This window comes from Strix aluco, chromosome 21, assembly GCF_031877795.1.
Source record: "Strix aluco isolate bStrAlu1 chromosome 21, bStrAlu1.hap1, whole genome shotgun sequence".
Classification (NCBI taxonomy): Eukaryota; Metazoa; Chordata; class Aves; order Strigiformes; family Strigidae; genus Strix; species Strix aluco.
In genome coordinates, this window is record NC_133951.1 from 2,501,151 (window position 1) to 2,528,906 (window position 27,756).

Sequence of the window (27,756 nt, forward strand, 5' to 3'; positions counted from 1 at the left end):
TTCAACCATTGACTTCCCAACAAGTCCAGTTATTTCGGAGCTGATGCTCAAACCACTGCACTGTCATCCCCAGTGTAATTAATTCTTAACCTTTCCCCACAAATAGTTCAGCTAAGCTTTTGGTTGCTGTACTTGGGTTATGCTGTTGGTGATACCTGCCTGTATGTCTGCTGACTTTACTGCAGTTACTTCCACAGCAGACACTCAGCCTTGTTTTCTTGCCAGGCTTTTCTTTCCTACAGGCATTTAAATTAATAGCTGTGAATGAGTGTGGATGGTTTGCTTACAAATAGTTGGGACTAGATGAGCCATAAAGAGAAGTGGTGGGTAGCTGGATAACTTTAGCAATAATTCAGGCAAATGTGTTGTTGAGGCAGAGAACTTGAATCCAAAGTGTATTTTAAAATAAAATAAGCCTTTCACTAAGGCACCGTATTGGGGCAGTGTAACAGCGTGACTGTGAAATGTGGGTTTTGTGGTAGTGATAAGTGAGAAGGACCAGGATCGGCCATTTCCTCAGCTCAAGTAAAACTCTCCTTGTTGAAATTTCCTCTTAAGCTTCTTCCTCAGCATTACTGCTAGCCTGAGAAGTTTTACTTTCCCACTAGAAAGGCACCTTGCGTGTGTTCGGGTCAGCCTGAGAGCAGAAGGTGCCTGGCATTGCGCTGCTGGACCCTGTGCAGAGCTGCTGACACCTTTCTCCCATCCCACCTATTCATCTGCCGGCTCCTCCGGTGCATCCCAGCTGAGTGTTCGAACCTGCTGTTGCGGTTGAAGCTGTTCAGCATTGCATGAGTGTCACACAGGGTATACTTTTGCTCTGAGAACAAGTTAAAAGGTATTTAAGCACGTGTTTTGTTTTTAACGTGCCATTTGGAAGTTGTCCTGCCTGACTCTGTGAACAGGGAGGGTTTTCCCAGCTCAGATCCTTGGGAGGGCTCGTCCTCAGGTGCTGGTGCAAGTGCCAGCAAAAATTTGGATAACACCACAGCTCCTTGCTGACTATTGCCACCCAGCATATTTTTTAAATTACTTAAAATGGAAAAAAAAAAAAAATTTAGCACTTAGGATTTTATAAATTCAGAAGTTATTCTATTTAATATAATTATGCATCTTATACTATTATATTTTTAATTAGACATATTAGTGGCTGCATTTGTTAGAGACCTATTTTGGGTTGCAGTTGTCTGAATTCTGGGGTTTTTGTGTGTGTGTGTGTGCATAAGTTGAGACCTGTACAAGCAGTGGTAGCGATTCACTCTCCTTGGAGATGTTACATTCCTGTCTGGATATTGGTTGGTAGTATATAGTTTGTCGTTGATAAGCTTGATGGTATATTAATAATAGTGCTTAGATCTCATGTGCCGTGTGACAAGTCTGGAAGGATTGGTTTCCTCTGCTGAGTATACCCTTAGATAAGAGGTTTTTCTCTAGTGCTGAGGGTTTTTTTCAGTTTTTACATATTTCCTTGTGAGGATTGACTGACAGTCAATTTGTATAATTGATAAAAACTTCTAAAAAATATCCAAGAGATTCATCTTCTGTTCACACTTTCATTTTTATGATGGGGGCAGCATGCTGGGAGCCCAGAGTAATTCTAACCCGTGCTGTCCCCATCCGTGCTGGTTTTACAGCAGACATTGCAAATTGCCCAGTGAATTTATGTCTCCCCGAATCCAGCTTTTCTTCTAATTTTCAGTAAATTTCACGCCCACTGCAGTCTCCCCAAAGATTGCTCAGTAATGGATGTTTATGGGAACATTCACAGAAATAATAGAAAACTTGCAAGTTCCTGGAAATGCCTTCAGATTTTGCCATGATTCAGTATGCCATTAGCAGCTGTCCTTTTATTTACTAATACCACCCCATCTTACACGTACTTGTGTGTGTATGCATTTATATATATGTCTTTCCAAACGATGACAAACTGATAAAAATAATTGAGAGTTAGATTCATGGAACTTTCAAACCTGGGAGGCATGAAGATTTTTCCAACCACGGGCAGGATCCTTGTGAGGCACTGAGTTAATTTAGATTAAGAGGTGATTTCCATCCTCAGTGAGTTCTGGATTTAAATAGGCAAGTGTGGGAATGAAAAAAAGGAACATGAAGTGACTTCTTCAGATCACTCTGTGGGCTATTAATACCTGACCTAGGTTAAGCGCCAGGTTTTTTGCTTTCTAGTTCAGAGTATTATCTACTTTTGGATCAAGCCTGAAGGCTTCTCAGGCAGAAAGAACTAAAAAAGAAAACAAAAAATTACTTTTCTTAGAGCATGACTGTGCAGTAATGTGAAAAAGGCAAATACAATCTTGACTTTCTCAAGCAAGGCATTTCCATGGAGGTAGGGAACTATTAATGCCATTAGCAGATAGTCATCTGGAAAACTGTGCACCGTTCTGGTCTCCCATATGCAAGAAAAATTAATTCAAATGGGAACAGGTGCTGAAAAGGACTTGCTGGGATGTGGGAGGAACGAGGAGCCAGACTTACAAGAGGTGCCTGAAAGAGCTTGGTTTGTGTGGCCTGGCGGGACAAAAGCTGGTGTGGATATGATTGCTCTATAAATATAGCGAGGGGTAAGTACCAGGGAGGAAAAGGACCTGCTTGGGCTGTAGAGCAGTGTTGGCAAAGGAACAAATGGTAATAAATCAGCTACGCGTAAATTTAAGCTGGAAATTAGATGAAGGTTTCCAGCAATCATAAACTTTTTAGCAATTTATGAAATGGTAATCCCTTTCATGTAACATGGTTGCCTGTGTATCAGAGGCAGCGCAGCCCCGTCGCCTTTATTTAGCAAGGGGGGACTTTGTTCAGCAGGAGGGCTCAGTAACTTGCTCAAGGTTTACACCCAGCTGTTTAAAACAAGTCTTGTATTTTGATGAAATTACCAAGAAAGTATGAATATAATAGATCCATTATTTTTCTGTTTATTCTCTAATAAATACTCATTCCCTTTGGAATTCTTGTGTTTTAGGGTTTTTCCTGTGAATGACCCTGTCTGAATTTAAAATGTGATATATTTGCATTATGCAGAACAACATTCAAACTAGCTGAAATCTGTCACCTTTCTTCATCCCAGAGAATTGATAGACCTGTCTGGACCAAGTCTGTTAACTTTATTAAAAAAATTGCGAGATTGGAGAACCTACCCTTGAAGCCCTTTCTTGTTGTGCTCAGGGTTGTGTTGTGGGGTTTGCACTGTGAGGAACCTCAGACCCTGACAAAGCTCAGAGTAGAAATCCATCTCTGTAGGTAGCCCTGATGTGCAGCGGCTGCTACTTGGAGAGACCTGAGTGATTGATTGATGGTGCCACCTAATTTTAAATTGCAATTGAAGCCTATTAGCCTGTGATGGCTAATCAGAGTGAAAGTTGGTTTTTTGTTGGCTTTTATTACTCATTCCACTTTGTCCATATTAGTTACAGGCATAATGTGATTGCTGTTCTGCTTTGCCGATATATGGCATTCCCAAGGGACCCTCTTCACTAAAATCTAGATTTCTCTTTACAGCTTGACAGGTTGCTGTTAGATAGAATGATGTTTAATACTTTATAGTTCTCAATGCAAAAAAACTTTTTATTATTTTCATAGGTGAGGGTGACATAAATGTTAAAGTGCCTCCTGTTACTTGATATTTAATTATGAAAGCATCCGCTGGAAAAATAGCATGAGCCTGGTGTAATCAGCACTGGAGCAGACCTGCTAATCTTTTCATTTGGTCTAGACATCAAGGATGCTTTGTACTAGTCTGGCTGTAGTGTGATAATCTAAGACCTTCTGGACTAAAAGTTTCGGGACTCTTTATGAAGGGAAAACCTCCTACATAAAACCCCTTAGGTTTGCGTATTCCTCTTTCAGTTGATAAATGCCTATTTGATTAGTTCATGGAAAAGGTATTTGGATGAACCTGACCGTGGAGGCAGCTTGGCTGTTTGTTAATGCCTTGATGTCTGGGAGAGCAGCACACCCCCCGCCCCCCGCCCCCCAGTGCTTGCAGTCAAAACACGGGTGCTGGTCCTGGCTCGGTTGGTTCTTTGAACAGGGATAATTCTGGTTAAACAGTGTTTCCATTTGCTGTGTTACTTTGGAAAAGATTCTTTTCATTAGTTGCGTTCCTGAAGAGATCGCTGGTCCTTGGTGTTCGTTCAGAAGTGAAGAAGGTGTTTCCTTGTGCTTTTTTCCTCTTCTTTATTGTTAAATTGCAATAATCCTCCTTGCTATCTATTTTGAAGCAATTTAAAGTTTCTAAGTAAGCACTAAAATAATTGCCAATGGTCTGTTTTCCCAAACCTATCCACATACTTATTTTTCATGCATCACAGTCCAGTTTTAATCTGTAACACGGTTTCTGTTAGACCTTAGCATCTTTAATTAAGGAGTGGGTGGGAGGGCAGCAGCAGGAGAGGGAGGGAATCCCCTTCACCTGTAAGATGCATTGGGAAAGTCATTCAGGGTCAAAACAAAGAAATTCTCTGTCTCAACAGCAGCCAAAACTGAATGCCTGAGGAGGAGTATAAGAATATAAATGAGGTCTTATAATTTTGATGAGTATTTTAGTTCTTTGCATGGAAAATTTCAGATTTTATCTACCCTGGAAAGATTCCAGTGCTGTCTAAAGAAAAATCACTGTCTGAGTAAAACCACTGTCTGATCTGGCACAGTACTGGGAAGCACTGGTACAGCTCATCCTTCGGGAAGTCACGATGACATTACTGCTGGGATAGATTAAGCACGATGTTGCCTGAACTTGTCCTTGCTGGGGCCAGACAAGGACGAGCTCCTGGTGTGCCTGTGCTGGTTGCACTGACCTGCCCCAGCAAGTTTATATTGAGATAAAACTGAAACCCCCTATAATCTCTGGTGTTACCTTAGAAATAGATGACCATGACATTAAGAAAATGTAAGCTGGGGGCATGCAATAGAATTACTTTTTTTTGCCTGGATGTGAAGACAAGCCCTGGCTGGGGCAGTTCTGCAAATCAGTCTCTGTGTGCTGTGCATGGCGTGCAAAACCGTGTGAGAAAGGAGGTGGAAAACTGAGGGCTTGAGACGGAGAGGAGTTGCTAACCCAGCTCGTTTGTACTTGGTTTGACTTGTTCTGCTGATGTCCTTGTGTACCACTGCTTGGTGACAGCAGGAGTACCCTGTTCAGAGTTTCAGAGAAGGCGTGAATACTTGCAGTAAACATCTCCTGCACTCCTAGATGCATTTGCCTTTTTTCCACCCCAAAATAGTATCTTTTGTAAACTGAAGATTATACTCTGCTGCTTATTTGTGGGAAGGAAGGGCAAAATAAAAATAACAGGTTTTTTTTCCTTGCATTGTATTTTAAAAAATTAAGCAGGAGAAACAACCCTTTTTAAATATATCTCTGTTAAATATATTTGTAAACATAATTTATTTAAGAGGCTATAGCTTCATGGAGCAATATTTTCTTTCCTTTTTCTAATAGAAGGCTATGTCTGTTAAAAACCGAGTGGTGCTGGGCAACAGGATGGTTGACTAAAACAAGATTTTTCGTTGATTTGGCTGAAGTACTCTGGAATGAGATGAGAAGTATCCTAAGGAAAGGCTCAGGGCTTGACTAGGTTTTCCTCTGACTTCTCAGTGTTTGCAGGCCACCATGCCTCTTCTCTTTAAACTTATCAGATCCCGGTGCCAGATTATCTCACTGCCAGCTTTTAGAAGCTCGGTTTAGTTGTCAGCAGCTTGTCTGCTAATAGGCACAACTGTTCTCCATCAGGCTGTATGAGCAAAGCATCTGGAAATGTAGAAACTCAGAGGAAATACCGCTGGTGAAACCCAACAGAGAAAACCCATGCAGATTGGGGGAGCGAACTGCCAAACTATAAATATTTATATAGTAAATGCATATGCTTGTGTGTAAATGAAGTGCTTATAAACCCTATGAGTAATCTTCCAAACCTGCTTTGTGTACGTTTTAGTGTAGAAAATATATTTTAAACCTTTATTTCAATGAGCGTATGTGTAGAGAGAAATTGCCAAGGTGTGTAAAGGGGTTGGATGCCCAGCTGTGTTCCACTGGAACAGGGCACTTGTGTTCAAAGCTTCTTTTGCCTGATTGCAGTTATCGTACTCTTTTTTTTAATTTTATTTAAAAAAAAATTTTTCTGGGACCACAATTTGAGAAATTTTGCATTTCTGCAGCCATGAACAGATGATTATTTTTCAGAACTGGAATGTTTTTTAGTGAAACTGAGAGTTATACCTCAACTTTTCACCACTCAGTTTAAACAAGTGTTAAGTGTAGAGCTAAGCAGAAAATTGTATTTACTAAATAGCGCAATTCTGACAATTATTTTCATGATGTGTTCAGTGTTTAAATGACTTGTAAAATGTAATTAGATTTCTTTCTAATTTTAATACTTCTATTGTGTGGATTAAATAAATAGGTGGGCTGAGCATTACCTTCAGCAGCAGCAGTTTTGGTAAGATGCTTGTGCCCACCTAGTCATAATTTTCAATGCTATTTTCATTTCTGTCTTTTTTTTTTTTTTCCAGTACAACGTACAGACACGGTAACCATGTGCTTTCTTAGTTTTATTTCATGCTTCCTCTATAAATCTTAGTTCATGAGAGGCATTACTAAATGTTGCAATTCATTTCACCACTTCATATTTAATGATTATCATGTAAGAGCATCTTGGGACTTGTCTACACAGGAACTGCAGCGTAATTAAATGGAGGTAGACATTTAAGGACTTGCCTACCTAGGGAAATTCATTTGAATTTTAGTAGGATGTGAATTTTAAAGCAGATTTTTTTTTTCTCAGGATGTCTTTTATGGATACTTTTGTTTTGGAATAAGAGCTTTCTGTTGGAAGCTTGGTTTTGGAATTGCAAAGTTAGTGTTTCTCAGGTATATACATACACTTTCCTCACTGAAGAATTTGAAATCTGGCCCAAAGGTAAATGTTTTAACAGATAATTTTATTGGTCATAGAAATATGACAATGTTCATTTTAGTTCCAGTTTGTAATGATTTTTTTTATTTCAAGAGTTTCCATGAGAGCAACTGATTTGATTTCACAATTCTTTCTTGACAGGTTAGATGGGGTGGGTGGCATTATATAATGGTACGGGCTCTGGGACGAGCAAATTCAAGTCTTTGTTTTATCCTATACTTGCCAGCAACGAAAGCCTGCTTTGATCAGTGGTACCTTGATGCTGGACTTCTGATCTTTTGTCTTCTTATGTATATATTCCTACTTCCCTAAATAAATTTTTTGATCCAACACTAGATACTATACTGTACTTCCATTATCACAGAAAGACTTTTCATGATTCTGGGTTTAGTTCCATGGAAATGAACTCTGATGTCAAAAGTTCCCATGATGCAGAGTCTGGCTTTAACGCCTTGCACGAAGACCCTCAGTCAACTTTCCTGTTGAATCCATATGATTTTTTTTCTTTTTTCCTTGTGGTTGAATAAAGCACTAATCCCAACTCTCCAGCTTTAGTGAGACCTATGTAGTCAAAGCTTCCCGATCACTTTGTGTGGTGGCACAGACAGAAAGGAGTTTGAAATAGTCCCCCAAAAAGCTCTTAGAGGGTTGCTGACACCAAGGGGAAATCAGGCCATTGAGGTGCAGGGTTGATTAGGGTTTTTTTTTCGCCACAGATACTCAGAAAACTTCATATTGGACTAGCACTTAGCAAACAATGGTGACATTTGAGGCACCTGGAAGACAAATCTGACAAGAGTGGCATTTCCGTGTCAATATTAAAAAGCTGCAAGTTCACAGCTAGGTAGAGGTAATATCCATTGCATGAGCTCCAGGAGTCAGGCAGGAGCATTGAGCCCTTCGGGTGGGCAGTAAGTTTGTGCTTTTATAGCCTTTTTACAGAAGGATTGTGCAGTTTTACAGTCACATCACTCGATTACTGCTCTGACGTAGAGAAGCGCTGCCGTAGCTGCTGGCACTCATGAGCTAGAAGCTGCACTTGGTTTGAAGGTTACAAAGGCTGCACCAGGTTTTGAATGGAAAGCACCAATTTATTCTAGCATATTGATGCTCATGCAGTGCTTAGGACAAGTTTTGCTTATATGTCATTATGTTTCTTATTATTGTTCTTTTATTTTAAGAATGGCCTTCTAAAATAGAGAGAAGCACGCTGTCTTGTCCATATCTTTGACCTCCTCTTGGCAAAAGTTTTCCTGTTGCCAGAAGCCAGGACTAAAATTATTGTTCCTTAAGCTTCTAAAGCATCTGAAGGGATCACTGTCACAAAATAAATAAATTTACGCAAGTGAATAGGTCATTATACCTTAAAAAAAAAAGGGGGGGGGGGGCAAGTAATGCTGATTCGGTGTCTTAATTGGTTTCCAAGCTAAAATTAATAGTGTGTGGAATCCCTCTTAGTAACGTGACTCAGAACTATTTATTTTTCAACTCCTCTTTTAACTCTAGCTGAGATTGATGGGTGTGTTATCTTAGCATTTGGGAGATGCAAGCAGTATTGGAATGACAAACATTTCTTGACAGCTTTAGAAAGATGGATGATGTGATGCCCTTGCAACAGGTTTGGGTGTTTGTGCTTTCTAATGGGTCATCATGAGACTCTTGCTTCACTTTCATTCTTAATGAAGGGGAAGGAGAGGTGACACCTAATTATTGGTTTGAGATGTCTTTGTAACTTGACTTCTCAGTGTATAGGTTTGCCATCCAGCCCTTAGCAGAAGAGCATAATGATGGCCATCCTCAGTTAATGGTCCCAGTTTGTGCATTATGTTTTTTTAAAAGAAAAAAAGTGGATAGTTACTGGATTTTACCTGCAAAGCTAAGTGCTCAGTGATTAGATATACCTTGGATATCTGTGATTATATAGTACCTCATTACTTTATTTGGCAGATCTATACATTCTGCATAAAATCATGTTTTTATGAAGAGAGATGCCATACCAAAACTAACTTACAGTGGATAAAATCCTTAGGCTTGACCAGAAGCTTCATACAGTTTTGTGAGCACCTCTTCCATGTCTTTTGGTCAGCAGAGCTGCGATAGCTTTAGGAGGAGAGAATGCCATGAAAATATCACATAGGTGGCCTGCCACATCGCATATACAACGTGCTTTTCTTGATGATCTTTAACAAACCTCTTCTGTGCAGTCTGAGGACCCTTAGTTGAAAGCCACTGTTCGCAGAACTGCAACTTTGTCTTTAGCTGTAGACTTCTGGGAGATTTTGTAGCTATCGTGTTCCTCAGCAGAGATGGGGCTTTCCTTTGTGGTCTGTGAAATTAATAAGAAAAAGAAATATTGTTAGTATATTGATAGCCTTCTGTTAAGTTCTGCACAGATGGGAGAGAGGGGAGTGATTTCTCTTAATATGCTTTATTACAAGATTTTTTAAAAAAATAAAACCATTGTCATACAAATGAAGTTGCAACATTGCACTCATCAAGGTGCCTTTGATGCTCTCTCTTAACATTTAAAGCTATTCAGAATATTAGAAACTAGACTCCTTTTGGCACTGAGAGCACATGGTGGAGTGAAGCGATGAGGCTGTTCTCTTGCCAGTGAAGTGTAAATCATGAAATCCCCTACAGAGATTTCTTGATCTCTTTTCAGACATCTGAACAAGAGGGAAATGTTGTTTTCAAATTTTATTGTAAAGGGGGTACTTGTAAACACTCTCCTATAGACCCAGTAGATTCCCTAAATGTGCCATAGGTAAAAATGTGACTTGAAACTCTTCCTGATATCAACTCTTTAAATACTTTAAAGGAATAACTCTTGAGGAATGATTTTATTAATATTAAGAGGCCTGAGCTGCGGGTAGGTCCAGCAGACCAGATCTGCAACAATTGGGCAATGTTACCGTACTCTGAGGCCCGTCAGTAAACGCTGGTGCCGCTTTACACCCTTGTTCACATTTAGGCTTTTTTTATTGGCTATATTACAGTGTTCCCAGATTTCATTTATTGTGTTTTTTGGGGTTTTGGTTTGCTGTTTTGTTTTTTTTTTTAATATTTTGGCCAGAAAGAGCTGTAGATTTTTCTTTTGCCAAATACAGATGGACGAAAGCAAATGTTGTTTCACAGGTGCCAGTAACTTCAAGTTCAAAAGTTAATTTATTACCAAAACTAAAAAATGTTTCGAATACATAATTTATGTGTATGCAACTACATAAATAACCTTTCCTAGTCAAAAGCAGGCAGGCCTGCTGCTTTATGTACGGTACTACTTTTGTCTGTCGTGTGAGAAAAAAAACATTGCTAACAGGACGTGTCAGCCCTAAGCGGTTCAAGCCCACACATCTACGTGTGATATGAGAGAACAGGTTATGGATTAATATTGGGGTGCCTGGCAGGCAGCACGTTGCGGTGGATTAGTATTCTTATCGTTTGAGTGACAAATTATAAAAAGCTGATTAAAATGACCTGGATCCTGGACACATGGTTTGGAGCCAGGAGACGTGTGGAAGTGATTTAGATCTCACCTTTCCACTTCCTTGCTCTACTCTCCTGGGCAAGAATAGAGCAGCAGTGGGGCTGCTTTATTTTATAGCTCTCTCTACTAGTCACAGGGGACTGAAAAGCAGCTGATAGTCTGGAGGGCTGTCTAGTTACCTGCCCCTTTTACAACTGCCCTGTCTGAAGCCAGGAGCTCAGGATGCCTCTGTAGTTACTAGAGAGAAATAGTCTTTGCATCTCAATTAGACAAGCTCCTGCCTCTGTTTGCTCTCACTTGCCATCTGGAGGAGATGCGTGTCTCCCGGTTGGCTCTGGATCTCCTGCTTGACTTAAACACTTGCATTGAGCAGCAGAAATACTTTCCCAAGAGTTCCTGAGTAGCAACTTTTATTCCACCACAGGAATTTATCTAAGCCATCTTCAGTATCGGATTTTATCTTCAATATTGCTCAAAGCAGCTGCGCTGTGTCCGGAGGACCTGGCCTTGTGTATTTTAGGACATATAGTAATTTAAACCAGATACTGACCTTGTGCAATTCCTATCTTCAGCAAAGAGATTGTTACTTGAAGTTTTGTTTGTTTTTTAAATTATACGTTGCACTCACGGCATGCTGGCATTGTGACAAATATGATTTAATGCAAAAGAATCTCTTCAAGTAAATGGCTTTGCGAAGTGATTCATGGTGTATTTTGGTAGGCATAAAGGTGGTATTTTTCTTCAACTCTAATAATTGTTCCTAAAGTATATAGAAATAAAATAGCTCCTGAAGAGAAAGTATGTACCTCTGCATCTGACATCTATGTATAATTCATCATTAAAAACTTGCAAGCATCCTGCATGGGTAGGTCATGGTTTTGGGGTGATCAGAGTCCAGTGTTGAAGTGTGCATGGGTACATTAAGTTTTCCCTTATTATACCAGGGTGACACAATGCGTAGGGGTGAATGTTGCTTCATTGCCTTATCTCCATGAGCCTGGCAGAACAGTTTAACCCCTAAATGGGAGACACACTGTTGTGTTGCTGCTTCTGTCCTGGGGTATGCGATGCACCAGCTCAGCGGTGGGAGCAGAGTTCACAACTTCACCCTTTCCCTTTCCTGTTTCCATGTCCCAGGTGACCTGATCCAGTGACACAGGTCAAAAAATTAAAAGATCCAGAGGAAAATTACTGGGTTTTTTTGCCATATCAGGTCGTTCTGTGGGTGCAGTTGGTTGGGTCAGCACAAGAGAAAGGCACAAAGTGTTTGTCTAACTGGGGGCTCAGACCTGAAGCATGTTTTTTAGCAATTTTCATTTTAAGATTAAGAGGAAGAGCCAGATGGTGACAAAGTCCGTGCCCCAAAAAAAGGGGAGGGAAGGCATTCAGTGCATATGTCCTGTGCTTTGGAAATTCCTCCTTTTGGCTCAAGGAGCTAAAACGTGTTGATGGGTAAGTGCCCTCCTGGAAGTGAAGCTGGAGGAAGGCTTGGAGTAAGGAGCTTTATTTGTGGATCCATTAATTGTGTGCTAAATAAAAAGGACTTGTTGGTGGTGAATATTTAATATTATTAGAAGTGTTTGGCAGCTGGCCAGAAACCAGTATTTCGTCCTGTGCAAGCTGTTTCTCCAAGGTGGATCACATAAGGTGAAAGCCTGTCTGCGGTATCCAGCTCGCATTTCCCCTGAAGCTGTGGCTGACCTCCATGAGACCTCGGGAATACGCTATTTAGGTGGCTCACAATGTCAGCAGTTTTCAAGATGGAACAGCTTATAAGGGCCTGGTTTTATTTTTATTATTATTTAATTTTTGTTACAATATCTTCTTAGCAAAATATGATTTTAGTGGGAAGAGCTGGGCTAATCGGTGGTCATCCAGCCTGTTTCCTCATTACCAAAACAGGAGATTCACATCTTTTCTCACTTTTCAAGTCTTGGGCATCAGGTGCATTGAAAAAAATGAGATGAAACAAACTTTTTTTTTTCCACGCATTGGTGCTAGCAAATTTGAATCGAAGATGAAGACAAGGAAAATGTTGTATGTAGGCGTAAAGTAGCTAAAGTAATTTGGTGCAAATGCCCCATTATTTCATTCTGAGTTATTTGTACAACTGAAGACCACGTGTAGTCCTTAATTATCTTTTCCTACTTCATTAATTCCTTGCTTACTGCAGCGTGCTCAGACACGTGCATTCGTACGCAGGGTCTTTCCTTCCACCCTCACTGCTTTCACCCAGGTGAATGCCAAAGCGCATCCACGCCTGCAGTGACAGCAGTTCATCCAGCTGGGCTTCAACAGTCACGGGCGTCGTGTTTCAGGATGTGTCCATCATCCTCATCTCCGTCCCGACCCCTCATCGTCGTGACAGGACCCGCGGACAGAACAGCAGCGTATTAGGACCATGTTGCTTCGACATTCCTGAGTGTTAACACAGTCCTGAGCTTTTCAAGCTCTTTGTAATGGTACTTCTGATATCGCCAAAGGATATTGTTTGGCCACAGTGCTGATGAAGAGGCCACTAAGCTGCAAGAGTTTAATGACTGCTTGTTTTGTTGGTCAGACCTGCTAAAAGGATTTGGATGAGGTGAAAGCAGAGCAGTGAGCCAGGCGTGCCAGCGGCTCTGGGCACTGCTGCCGGTTAAGTGCACTTACATACTAAGTGCAATGTAAAACCTAAAAAGTTCTCAGTTTCCAGGTCTGTGCATGTCTCAGGGAATCCCTAGAAAGTCACACCCTTGTAAGTGGTCAAGGAAATAACAACATGTCACCTCTTGAGCGCTCAAAAGCAGAGCCTGCACAGCAAATCATTAATCTGAGGGGACAAATCAGTGCTAATTGAAGTCTCTAAGTCTTTGCATTCTCCATCCTGAAAATATATCTCCGAAGTGACAGGTATCAACATTTTCTTTGAAGTTACCTCCTGTTCTCTACCCTGTACACAGCAATGGGCTTCTAAACACTGCCTAATAAGAAGAATATGTCTTTTGTGGAAGATTTAAAAAAAATAATAAATGAAACTGGCAGATGCTTTACCTAGCGGACCTTTCTTGGGTTCTCTGGGACATGACAGTTTGGGGTTTAGCTGCCCTTCTCTATCTGTAACATTGTTCAGGCTTGCATCAATCTCATTTTTAATTAGAATCCGCTTTGAAATGGAAAATATTAAAGCAGATCTATGGCTAGACTAGGAACTGCAGAGCCAGAGGGTTTTCAGATACTGCCTTTTAAAAAAAAAAAAAAAAAGAAAAAACCCATTTCTAATCCTTAAAATATTTGCTTTGCTTTATTTTCATATCTTGAAGACAAACAGGTGCTGTGTGCCCTTTATGATTCTCAAATATACAATCTCCAAGCCAGCAATCTCTAAAGCCTTCCCTTGTTTGTACAATTAGGGTGGGATTTTCAGAATCACTCAGTGTTGGTCTGTCTCTGCTCTCATTGAAGTCAGACTGCCATTGACTTCAGTGAGAATAGTGTTAGATCAGTACATGAGTGCTTTTGAAAATCCTTCCCTTTGCTTTTTTTTAGTCACATCTGTGTACAATCGAATAAAAAGACCTTTGTAATATACTTTAATTATTCTTTCTTGTTTTCATGTAAAAGTGATTGAAAGGAAACCAGAGGAAAACCTATAATAATAATCTTGACTTTGATCTTATTTACCATAAATTATATGTTATGGTTTTTTTCTCCTTTTATGTAATTATATATTACTTTATCACAATGTAAGATAAATCACTGAAAACACGAGAAGTAGAAATAATTAGGTAATATGGAGGGGAAGAGCACTCACAAAGGAAGGAACTCGAGTCTTTGTGGTCTGATGGGTTTCCAGTGCTGCTTATAGTAACTTTCCTTTGAATGCATGGGAAAATCAGGAGACTTCACGTGAAAGGCTAGTGCTAAAACCTGATGAATTTGGAGGCCGTGTGGCCAGCTGCGAGGAATGGCTTTCTGGATGTCACCTTCCCAGGAAACCTCAGGTTTTTGTCCAGGGTATCCGGACTCCGCTCTGCCACCGCGCTCTCCGCCTGGTTTTGGTCCACACACTGGTACGTGCACCTTTTTCGGTTTACAGTGTGTGTTTTAATGATGTTTCTGGTTAACTGCTTGCTTTCTGGCAATACCAAAGGAAACCAAAGAGGATCAGAGCTTACTGTAACACAGGGGAAATTGGAGAACCCCAGAAGCATCTAATTCAACAAGACCATTATTTGCAAGACTTGCCCTCTGCAGCCCAGTTTCACCCCTGGCTGTAGACATTCAGTACAGTGTTCAAGTGGGGAGTTGAGTGCAGTTGTACAGGTCGCTATTTGCATTGTGTTTAAAATGTTTGCTTGGGTCTGTAGCAAGAGGTTTTGTCTACCACCTGCACCCATCCTCACAGCTCGTCTCCACCTCCCTGGTGTGGTGCAAGGCACGGGGGACTTTGGAGACCAGCAGCACATCAGTGCAGGAGGAGGTGACTGCTCTTTGGCAACAGCATCAGCTTCTCCTTCACTCATTAGTGCCGCAGATTCACCTGATCTGCCCTTCAGAGAGGGTTCGAAGAGAGATACATATATCCAGAGGGCAAGTCTGCTGCCAGAGAGCACGTGGAAGCCTGCTCAGATGCAGGGGTGGTTTTGCAATGGGAAGACCTATGAGTTGCTTTGAATTAAATTGTCTTTTAATAGCAGGGTTCCCCTCCGTCTTTAGACTCACAGGATTATTGGTTCTGATGTAAATATGTGTTTAGCATTAGAGTAAAATGTTATGTCAATACATGAAAGACCGGTTGCCTATTTGAGCCGCTGCTGTTTCCACCATGTGTCGCAGATTAGAGCTGGCCCTGGACGGGGGCCAGGCTGGTGCTTGATACACTCTAAATCCAAAGCGGTGTATGAGAGACGTTTACTAACCTAAGTGTGGGTGATCCGTTTGATAAACTATATGACATATTGTTCCTCTTAATGCACTCTATTTTAATGTTTTCATGTGAATAGGAGTAAAGGTATTGAACTGTCATAATTCAGTAGTTAAAACCTCTCCGGCAGGAATGACCATGGATGGCAAACGCAGCATGTGCTCAGGGCTTTCCAATAGCTCTGCTGGCTTAATTAACTGCAAATAGTCAGGCCACTGTCTTTGAAAACTTAATAGGTGGTGTCTGTGCTTAACTGATGATTGAGAGGGCGTCCTGCAAAGGCGTGAGACGCCCTCTCACTCTTTCCTGAAGTGCCAGTGTCGCATAATGTCATCTGCATCTACAAGGTGATGCCATGGGAATCTTGGCTTGGTCCAAATAAAATTATTAGTCTGTGTCCCTCAGGAGGTCTGAATGATGAGGTGTCCTCTGCATTCACTGCTGTTTCCAGGAGGTACCTTGAAGAAAGTAAACATTCTTTAATGTTTCACTTAAAAATAAAGTGGAAACCGATGTGAAGAAGCTGAAGGAAAAAAACCCCATGAGTGTAAACAGCTATAAGCAGTAATGTGACAGCTAAACTAAGAATTGTTAGATGTTTAAGATATAATTACTGTATATTAACTAGATGAGATCTACACAAAGAGTCTGATGAGCCTGCCAGAGAAATAAACCACAAAGTACTAGCTGGCCTGATTTATTTTTTTCCATCATCATGTTTTAAATGTTCATGCATACTGATTAAAATTTAGGTTAGGGTCTTGAAAGCTCTTGCCAAGTTTTGTCACTCAGGGATTTTTAGATGCTGTAGATTTAACCCTCTGTCTGTCCTTTTGATGGCTAGCTTCCCAAATACCCAGGGCAGATAATATTCTGCCTTGTCCAGCTGAACTGATGCATTCAGACTTCCTGAGGAAAAAGCCTCTTGAGTGCTTCTAAAATATTTATTTATCCAGGATTCATCTTACTGAATTTACTGTTTGCTGAAACAGGCAGTACTGTGTTGGCCTGGCATGAGACAATATGTTTGAGTTCACTCTTTCATTCCTATGGAATGATATTTGAGATGTACATTTTTTCCATTTTTTCTAGAATATCAGGGGAAAATAATTTCAAGTGGAGAGAGAATTTTGCTGAACATCTGGGAGCAAAATGGGAAAAGTTTGATAAATGGCATCTTGCTGACATGTAATAGCAACTAGCTCAGTGAAAGAATCTAGGGCATTGCAAATAAAAGGATTTTTCTTAACTGTAGTTCAATTGGATATGTAGTTTCGTGCGTACAGTTGACAGTAACAGATTATTTAGATTGTCAGATTTAAAAAAGCGAAAAAGTTCAGACTTAAGTCATGCAGTAATCTTAATTTCAGGAGCAGCCGTGTCTGTATACAACACAGACATTTTTTGACTACTTAACTCAGCAGAGAAGTTTCTTCTTCAAAATTTATATCCTATTCAGGGCATAACTACTATAATAAATATAAGGAAATATTTCATACACTGATTATGGTATTGTCAGGTTATACTGATAACTGCATAAGTTTAAATTCTTTCCAGTGTTGAGTGTCCAACTGTTCTTCATTTCAGCCGTTTTATGTTTGAGAGTTTAAAACTTGTGCGTTACTTTCATTTTAGCCATCGCACACAGAATACCTTTATCTGTAAGCTTAAATACTCTCAAATGAGCCGGATTCTCCTCACATGCACAAATTTAAACTGGAAGTAAGCTCAAAGCAGACAGACTTTTCAAATTTAAATAAAAATCGTGCCTTTAAAAAAAAGCAGCAGAACAAAACTGAGGATAGCCCAAAATATTTTCAGGACAAATGACTTTAGCTCTATAGAATTTTTCCCTTGTATTGCTCTACCAGTCTGATGTCAAATGACATTTTTTCTTCATTTAACATAATTGTCTGTGAAATGTAACAGTGAAACAAACCATTAGCAAAATGCTGAGCTGTCAAAAGCAATCACTGGTTTCGGATCCAAACGGGGTGCTTTCCCTTCTCCGAAGGTACTCGTTGTGGTTTCCTGTAGAGGTTCTTTGTGAAACATCCAACACTTCAAGGACAGCGCTGTAGCCGTGAAGATCCGACCTGTCCCTCTGAAGAGAGCTGCCCGGGCTCCCTGCGCCGGGGCCTGTAGCTGCCCTGTGCTTTTCTCCTAAACCAGGGTCTCCGCCAACTTCAGTGGAGTGATTGTTGCCGCTGCAGATCAGGCATAACAAACAGAGGATGAGAAATACCCCATTAGCTGCCTAGCTGAAAACAAACGAATGAGTTGCCTCATGCCGTACCACAACGCTCTGGCAAAGTGAGAGACATATAAACTAACCCTTTTCCTTCATGAAGTCCCTTCCTCTTTCGCATGAGTAACTCTTGGCTGAGCAGCCTGAGTTTGCTTCAGGAATATCGATAATAAAATTGGAAGGCTTTGAGAGCTGGTGGGAATTGGAAGTGGGTCGGGTGCTCCATCCAACGGCTCCGGATGGAGGCTTCCTGCAGGCAAACTGTCTACAGGCTGCGTAGCCCCAGCCAGCTCCGCCACACAGATTGGAGGCAAGAAAGTTTAGTGAATTGGATGTGAACTAGTAAGTAAAAGCTGTGTTGATGATTTCAATTCCCATGCTTTTATATTTCTTAACTTTTGAGCATTTAATCTGCAGCCTTTAACACAAACTGACAAATGCAGGATTCCTCCCCTGCAGAACCGTGGTAGTTTTTGGATCCATCATGAGCAAACTGAGCAATTCAATATGTAGCACAGGCCTCAGCCTAGTTAACAACAGTAATTATCCATTAATTTGTGTTGGCCAGCCACTGGAGGGGGATGAGGCAACAGCTTCTCCAGAGGGTTTCACAGCTGCTGACTGGCAGGGGGGGAGTGCAGGTTTGGGGTTCCTCAGACAGAGCCCCCATTGCTGGCTCTGCTGCTGCTTCCTCGACCTTCTACCCTCTCTTCCCTGCCACCTCCTGAGTCTTGTTCTTTCCCAGTTTTGGACAGTTTCACAAGCTTGACGAAACATGAAGATGATGCCCGCTGCCAAATGTCTTGGCTTTAGAGCATACTGTTAGCAAGTTTTGTTTAAGCAGGATAGCTTTAGTATGTGAGCTTGAGCATGTGCATGCACCCACTCTCACTCATACACATGCAGGACTTTCTTATAACCTTATTCCAGGGAATGGTTAAATCCATCAGGAGGATGATTCAACCAGAGGTTAAAAATGTCACCTCAAATGGAGAATATCATGGACTGTGTTAGGCAGGATTATCCATGGTTATCCAACCCCTGCCACGCTTGCAATACATAGGAGCTACACCAGAGCTTCCCAAATTGTTATATGGTCATTACTTCAAAGTAACAGATGGGAAAGGTGGTTCCTGTAATCTCTGTGTGTCCCTAAATAAAGTGTCTTTTCCCTGATGTGCACATGTAGGGCTCTGGTGGGGTCCCTGCTGCTCCCCAGGTCCCTGTCCACTGTCATTCCCCTGGGAGTGCAGCCCCCTTAAGTAGCATGACCAGTAACATTGCACTGTTAAAATGAAGATGTTTGTTAATTTTGTCTTTTGTTGTGTAAAAGGTTACATCAGCTTGCTGGAATAACATAGATTTTATCACGTAGTCGTTTATCATATAGTCACCTTAAATCTGTCTGCAGTTCGACTATACAGAGCTTAGTGTCAGTCTGATTGTTTGAAATTATGATTTGTTATGGTACTTTTCCTCCATATTCACCATAATTGGGATCCTACCCCAAAACCTCAGACATAACGTCAGCAGAAAATATTCTTTCTATAAATACATCCTACTCTATAAGTAAATACATGCTTATTATTTTTATTATTATTTTGCACACATAAAACTAAATGGCTTTACAGTTTGCTGTATGACAAAGTGCATTCAGCTTTTCCAGTAACATTCTTGGTAAAACGGATCATACAAAAGCCTGCAGGAATTCCTAGCGTGAAGATAGTGCCGCCTGAATTTTCCCATAGGCGGTGTTTAAAGTCAAATTGGGTTGTGACATTAAATAACACCATATGGTGTGTTCGTTCCCTGCTGCTAGAACTAGATGCTCAGTGCAGCTCCAGTAGCATTTTACAAGAGTTGATTGATTTTGGGGTGGGTTATAGGTTCTCAGAAGTTAGATGATCTTGAAAAAAATTTAGTGTTTGTCTTTTAAATACCAGAAGCACATTTGCAAGGGCTGTTTGTATTAATATAAAACTGGGGGCAGGGCTGTATGTATGTGTATATATAATTATGTATGTATAAAAGCTGTGTCAAACCTGTTGAGAACAGAACTTGGAATCAAACTCTACTTCAGATGATTAACTTTTGGGGACTTGCACAAACTATTTTTGTCCTCCAGGTGATTTTCTTTCTAAGGAGATGCCAAAAGCATTAATGCAGACTATCAAAGCTCCATAAAAGGAGTTTGCCATTTTCGTTGTATTTCTGAACCTTCAAAAATAGAGATTAAAGCACCTGCAGATGCAGACAGTACATTCCACGCATGGCATGCTTTCCGGCATCCTTTCATTTTGATTCTTCCTTTTTTTTTTTTTTTTTTATTACAGTTCTTTGAGGTTCCGTTTGACTCAAATATGAACAGGACAAAAAACAGACCACTGGTGCGAGGACAGATCAGGTAAGGCTATGCACACCTGCTCTGTCTAATGAGAAATGAGTCTTCACGTTGCTTTTATCTATCTCCAAGCTTCTCTCACTCTTCAGATGACGAAATATAGCAATTTCAGACAAAAGACTTAAGAAAGAAACGCACCTCTCTGTTCTTCGATATTTCTTCATGTTTATTACTTTTATGTGAGGAGTTTGAGTAATCAGCTGTCCTCTAAAATGCTGAATTTCTCAAGACAGCAGAATTTCTACTCGTGTTGTGTATTTCTTCATGTGTGATGACTGCATGCACAGCTCGGTAGCATGCAGTTATATTCCCCTGAACTTTTGCATTAGTCTGTAGCTATAAATCTTCAAAATTTCACATCTAAGAACAAACACAAAAGTGTATATTGTTTTTAGTGGTCACATTTATCTGTTAGATCACGAACTTTCACTTGGATCTCACGGCAGAGGTATCTGCAACTCTTTTTTTTTTAGTGGTTTTGTAAGGCAACATGTCTTTGCCTCTTCTACATGTTTAGCATAAAGCTGGGGTTAAAACTCACAATGGTGGCATCTTATGAAAATAAAATAAAAATTTATCATCATTTAGTTTATCATGATCCATAAGTAAATCCCTCCCTCCCTTCCCCCCCGCTCCCCCCCCCCCCCCCCCAAAAAAAAAAAAGCCCTGTACTAGAATAGGGATTCCCTTAAAAAAAAATAAGTTCTTTATTCATTCTGTTTTCTGGATTATATATCATTTCAATTCTCAATTCTCAAAGGCTCTTTTCCAGCTAAAAAGGCAAAGTGAAAAAGAACATCAACAAAAAACTCTAACTTATTTGCAAACTCAAACTGAAGGCCCAATTCATAAATGATTCAACAAACAATTTTAGTATTGCATTTCCATGATTTGTGCCAAGGATTATTTATAACAAAATTATGTTTTCCCTTAGGCTTCTGTGAACAGTTGGTCCTGTTTATTTCTGTGTTTTATCCATCACCTTTGGAGGACTGAAAAAAATGTGATGGATGAAATTACAAGAAAATTGAGACAAAATAGTAAAGTGAACCTCGGGGGTGAAGTCACTCTCATTGTAAATAGTTAGAGCTCTTCAGTAAACTTGTTCCGATTTGTTCTCGAAGACGGTCCTAATTACAGATTCCTGAGTTGTGTTAATTTTATTTAAAAACATATTTTAGGGACCACTGCAGTGAGGGCATCTGTTGTACATGCAGTTAGTCAGCTTTAATTGTGCAGTTCAGGGGAGCTGCACTTCTGCTCCACTTGCCTGTGGTCCTTTAGCCTGGGGAAGTGGAACACTCGTTAGGAAGAAAGATGATGGGGGTGATTTTTTTTTTTTTTTTACTTTTTTTATCACAGTCTACTAACTTGGCTTGCAGTGTTTCTGGAGTCAAAATTATAGCCAGGAATCTTTCTGTCAACTTTTGATTCCGAGAAAGAAATTTGTTTTATAAGTTTCCAGTGTCCTTAAACGAACTTCACTGTCATCTGAATGCACCACAGATTGGCAAAACCATATTTAACGGATTTTCTTACTTCCACCCCCCTTCATATTTGCTTTCACCACAAAATGGTAATGTTGGGGACTTCATGTAATCACTCATCAATCTATCTACCTGACTGTCAACAGCTAATTTAAAGTTCTTTAAAGTGTCACTTACCTTGAATAATGCTGGTCTCGTTCCCTGTAGACCATTGAACATGCAGACCTTGACTGGGGTTATTTCTTCTGCGGTGTGCCAGAGGAGAATAATCCAGTGCAAGTGATCTAACCTTGTTATATTTTGCCACATATTCCCTAGTGTTCCTTGAACTCTTTCCTTCCTGGCTGATTAAATAAAGCCCTTAAATGGTTATGCTAAAACTAGTCAAAAATGGACGAGACAGAGACGGATAAATTGTATATAAGAGACTGGTGTCTTGGTTCTGGGAAGGAATCCAGAGAGCTTGGCTATGTACAGAGTGCTTGCCCAAAATTTGTCTGACATTTGAGTTTTGACGTTTTCTTCTCTTTAGCTGCTTCATATCATGAAACTTTTGCTGCTTTTTAAATTTTGCTGTGTTACAACAACTGTGCCAGTGCAAATGGGGCATTTTACAGTCCGTCTTCATTTGCACTGTTTGTAACTATATTGTGATTTCCCTTCTTTTTTTCTTTCTTTCCTTCCTTTTTATTTATAATTTTGCATAGTCCTTGTTACAGAACTGGTCAGCATGGGTAGCAGTTTTTGTACGGTCCAGTCTTGAGCCTGAGTTCCCTTTTGAAGAGTGAGAAGGTTGTTAACTCTCCATCGTGTTGGCTCACTGCACCTCCTTGGAAAGGCTTTTGATGGTGGCTTTGATGTGAACTTCCGCCCACTGAGAAACTGCTCTGAGGCCAGTGACATTTTTTATAGAGGTTGTGGCATCACAAAGACAATTCTTAGATGCTTTGAGCTTGCGTGAGAAACAAACTGTTTCCCCCAATGAGAGATTCCTGGATGAGCTGGCATCTATTTTAGATAAGCTAATTCGTGGAGCTGTCTCTTTAGGAATTGTTTTGCTGTTGTAGAGCAATTATTCCTGTGTGTTTCACTTTGTGGCCTCCATTTGCAGCTTCAGCCCCAAGTTTTATTTAGGTTTAAGATCGACCAGCAGTTCTAACTGACTTTGCTTCCAACATTTCTCCCCCTCCTTTCTCCCTGAAGCCTTCACTTTGAGAAAACAGCACAACCCCCGCTATCTTGGCAACACTCGTGTGTGTTCATTTCCCTGCATACGCGGTCATGTGGTTCCCAAGTCCCCACGTCTCTGCCTTTTCTACAAGTTGCCAAGGACTTGCAGTTCCCTTCGGTATCAATGAGGAACCTCAGTAGCTTTCAGAGAAGTGCTCTGTGGCCACGGCTGCGCTGTGGAGTGTGAATGTTGTCATGGCCTCTGAGGTCTGGCTGGGGATAGAGTGTCATTATCTTACTGGTGACACTCCAGAAGTGTTTGAATTACGCAGCTTTGGCCTGACCATTGCTCCAGGCAGCACCCTGTGAGCCAGGAACCAGTTCTGCAAAGATCTCTGGAAGGATGGGATTTGGAAAAACAATTGTCCTCCATCCTTTGTAAAGTCCTCTCCATATCACATCAACTTTATGGCTAAAATTAGTTACTTAGAGGCTCAGCGTGCCCCTGCTATATATATTTTATGTCATTTGGCCTGGACCAAACTGTACAGGCAATGACACGGAAGGGCTCTGCAGAGCTGGGGTCTGCTGTATGTAGGGACAAGAGTACATATACCTTATTTGCCAGCCTCAAGCCCACTGCTGATGCCCCCAGGGAATCTTCTGACACTGTTGCTAGATTTGTGACAAACAGCACCTGATAGTTCATCGACTGCTTGCTTTACAATGTCCTATTTAATTTGTAAGGCTCTGAAAAAAATGTTCCCTTTGAGCAATGAGACGTAACCATCCTTATTCTCTATTCAGAGAGTAATCAGAGACATCCTGTTGCAAAAATAACAAGAGTAGACCCAAACACAGCATGCCACTAAACGCCATCCATCATTCCAGCCTGCCCACATGTCCTCCTCCCTCCTCTGACCCCTCAAGTCTTGTTGGAAATACAAACAGCTTGAGATGTTCTTCATACTTCGGCTGCAGTGTTAAACTCATTGAGCGTATTTGCGTTTTGCATTATAACAACAGCTGATACTATTTTTCCCGCTATGAATTGTTTTTATGTCATTGACAAGGAAAAACGTCATGTGCTCACACAACCTTAGATTCAACTGAAATGGCAGCAGCTTTTCCTGGTTTCCTGTTGGGTATGATTTATTCCCTTACTTTTTAAGGCAATGGATTTAATTTTCCTGCAGATTAATTTAAATAAATCTCTAGTATTACCTGCAGTAGCTGAGTGAGCTTAGCCTGGAGGATGACAAGTGTCCTGTTCCATTATATTGTACAGAGTTGCAGTTTTGATTGCCCTTCTGCATGGAACCACACACACTCCTGTTAAAAAGCAGCTGTTTTTATGAACTCACAGTACTGCTGATCTGCTGGGCGAAGCACTCATAAGAAACTTAATAGTTGTACAGGAATTGTTTTTCATCTTAAAAAAAAAAAAAGTCATCAAACAGTGTGTTCTAAATAACTAATTCACAACCATGTAGACACCTTTCGGTTCTGCTCCCACAGTATTTTGGAACTTGCAACTGTTTTCTGTAGCAAGTCCTTTGGCTTTGGTCTTAGCAGCTGCAGCATCTGCCTGGGAGTGGGGCTGGGATTTCTCCCTCGCTTTACCTCCAGGTTTCCTGTCGCCCAGCCCTGGAGCATTGTACAGGCAGCGTTGGAGGATAGTTCAGGATGGAAGGGACCTCAGGAGAGCTGTAGACTACCTCAGCAGGGTCAGCGCTGAGGTCAGACCTGGTTGCTCCAGGCTTTATCCAGTCTTATCTCAAAACCCTTCAATATGAGAATAATATGCTATGAAATTTAATTATGTTCTCCATATGAAGAATATTTGCACTCTCAAGCTTGCTTTTCCTTGTGCATTTAAGAAGTTTTAAGTCTATTAACTTGGCAAAAGGTGGCACAACACAGATAATGCCTTGGCAAAAGAAATAAATCTCTGCATTGTTTGGTGAATATTTTTTCCTAGAATCCCATTAACTTAGCAATGCACAAGGAGCTGTGTCCTGTATATGAGCTTCCTGCTTCTTATGGCTGTAGTCAATGCAATTAGTGGAGACACTTCTCCTACTTGTTGACATTTCTGAGTGGAGTGTTGACTTTGGTCAATTTAAACTATAAGCCAAACTCTTGAAGAATCAGACCAAAAAGAGCTCCTAAGCTAGTGATGTTTCTCATTGATGGCTTATATTTATGAATTGTAGTTATAATTGCAAATATGTAAGTTAGGCATTCATAAACTGAGAAAATTGCAACGTGTCAAACTTTCCCTGTTTTTCAAAAAAAACATTGCAACTATTTCTGTGTAAAGCTGAGTTTTCCACTTAATTGCCTGCAGTAGACCTACTGTTAGAAGTGTAACGGAACCAGTCCATGCTGCAAAAATGTGTGTGCACATTTTTTATGTGTGTGTGTGCATTTCTTTAAAAAGATCCTCCTGTAATCACTGTTGATAACTCAGTGTAATTAGCTTGATTCTTTGCTTGCTAACTAATGTAAATCAGGAACGCGTCTACTGATGTTAGTGGAGCTACACTGATGGAAGTGAGAGGAAATCCATGTCCTCAGCTTATGCTGAAACCTGCATTAAGCATTTAGCCAGCCCTGTTTTAAGCCAGCAGTTTAAAACCTCCCCAAGGGTTTCAGTACAACTTCAATTCCCATTTAAAGATCAGCCTCTGCTTAGCTGACTGGTCTGCTCCCTTGGGTGGTCATTTCAGACAGGTTTCATTCTACTTAAGTTAAAACAAATAAAACAAAAACTCCATAAATCTACAGTTCTTCAAGAATAATCATTTTTAAGAGATCAGATGCTCATTCCCTGCAGGGAAACATTCCAATATTTTGTTTAGAAAATACCTCATTTTAAAGGGACTGCCCTGAGATCTTTTTGAATGATAAAAATGTTTCTTTTTTCAGTGGGAGGCTTTCCTCTTGTTTAAACAGGGCACAATTCAAAGCAGACACCACCACGGCAGCCTTTTCAAGCATTTTTTTATCCTGCTTGTATTCAGACTTTATTATTTGAAAACAAGTAAATGCATTCCTTCCCCACCACCACCTTCCTGGCTTCCTTTTCTTTCCACCCCGTGTTTTCCAGAAGCTGTCATTGACTGTATTTGGTAAACAAGAAATTAAAATCCAGCTTTATATTTTTGACACGTACAATTGCTTGTAAAAATGTAATTCTTGCCTTTTGAACAGCAGTGTATTTTTTATTTTTTTCCTGGCATGGCCACGTCATGGAGATGGAGGGGGGGAGGAAACCTTGAGGCTAAAACATAGTTTAATGAGAATAAAACCCACATCAAAGGATGGACTAATGGAATGATATAATGCTTACTGTGTCACTTTCCCAGAGGGGATATGGATGACAGTACTTATATTTCAATTATCTATTCACTGCCTGCATAGGATGTTGATTAAATGGTTCTAAGGTATTAGAGTCCTTTTGTAGAATGCACAGAAAAATGGTGATACTGCACATTATCCTCAGATCAAAATGTGTATTAGCAGGAAATTATATAGCTCTAACTACATATATATTTTGTTTCTTAGGGCAATAAAGGGGGTTGTTTTAATAACTCTAATGTTACATTCAAATTCGTTTCAGTTGAAACGAAGAAATTGCTAGCTCTCCAGCCAGAGCCTTCAGCTCCTCCTGCCTGGACCTAATTCTGCCACAGCTCAACGGAGACATTCCTTTGCAGGCAGCTCTGTTTGGTAAATATAAATCCTGTGGAAACACTTGACCCCTCACGCCTTGCTGCTTTTCAGTTCAGCCGAGGGGCCTTTACCGCCAAATTATTTATATGAATTGTTAATTGCATGTGGAGCAGTTGATAAATCGGAGTACATTGTACGTCGCCCCACGTTAGGAAACATCCCAGATGCTCATGTATAAACCAGGAGTCACGGTGCATTTGGCTAAATAGCTGCTCCATCTGCTCGTGGGGAGCGCTGCGGGGAAGTGATACGGGCTCCTAATGGAGTTGTCTTATCCTCTCATGTCAGCTCCTCGCCAGGGGGTAGAGCCCCGTGAGCTGGAGGGAACCAGGCTATTGTACACTAATCCTTCCATCTTTGTGTCCAATATGAACAGGCCTCTTGGACATCAGTTGTAACCATTGACTCTTTTCTTTTTTAACTGACTAGTGATGGGTCATTTTCTTCAAAGGTGGTGTTCAAGTGAATTTTCCCCCTTACACTGCACAAACAAGGAAAATTAAAGCTCGAAGCCCGAAGTCCTTTCCCCAACTTAGTGCAGTGTTCTCCTGGTGGCTCTTCTTCCCACGTCTGTCAAACATTTCAGGTTCATGTTTGTAAATTTTGGCTTAATGCAGTCAAAATCCCCACTCTTTGTTCCCTGTATTAGTATTGAACCTTATCTGGTTTAACCACAACAGCATCATTATTCAACGTGTGCCAAGTGTTGTAGGGAAGTGTCACCACTCAACAAGTCCATTACGGAGCTGCCTCTGATTAGGAGTTGCTATACCCTGAGATCTGTTTACAGTAAGTCATGTTAGAAGTGCATTTCTTTCTGTGAAGGACAGAGTTTGTAACTTACATGTTATCAACTTATATGTTATAACTTGCATGTTATAACAAGTTATAACTTAACATGTTATCAACTTCTCAAGTCAGATATAAAAGAGGTTTTTCTTACGCTTTAATTAGCTGTGCCAACACAGACGCTTGCTCTCCAGACTTAACGACTAGAAAAGCTGCATTCCTGAGGTTGAGATATGTGGAAAACCTCTTCAATATGTTTAAATTTTTTTGCTAGACACATAGAATCACAAGGAATATTATATTATAAATCATGCTGTAAAGGAACATGAGCCACAGTGACTCATATTGCTGCCCATGTGTGACAATAATTATGTTGTATTCATGTACTTTGGTGGTATATGAAGGGGTTTTTTTGGTTTTTTTCCACCAAACATTTGTAAAATACAACTCCAGATGCAAACTGTAGATAAACTACCGAAATAATAGCACAGAAATCTCAATATACAGCCATCCTCATCCTTTTCACCTCTCAGGTGAAACATAGCAACTACTTAAGAGCATGCTGTAGAATGTTAAAATGATGTGAATATCAGAGGCATGC

The 27,756-nt window shown here is 40.5% G+C and overlaps 1 protein-coding gene across 2 annotated transcripts in view; it reads left to right on the top strand.

The window, feature by feature from the left end:
- Positions 1 to 27,756, top strand: part of COX10 (cytochrome c oxidase assembly factor heme A:farnesyltransferase COX10) — a 105,563-nt gene that overhangs the window by 51,471 nt on the left and 26,336 nt on the right. For both annotated transcript variants that reach the window (XM_074846825.1, XM_074846824.1), the window contains exon 5: positions 19,904 to 19,974. In XM_074846825.1, the coding sequence (XP_074702926.1) occupies positions 19,904 to 19,974 (71 nt within the window). The remainder of the gene's footprint in view (positions 1 to 19,903; positions 19,975 to 27,756) is intronic.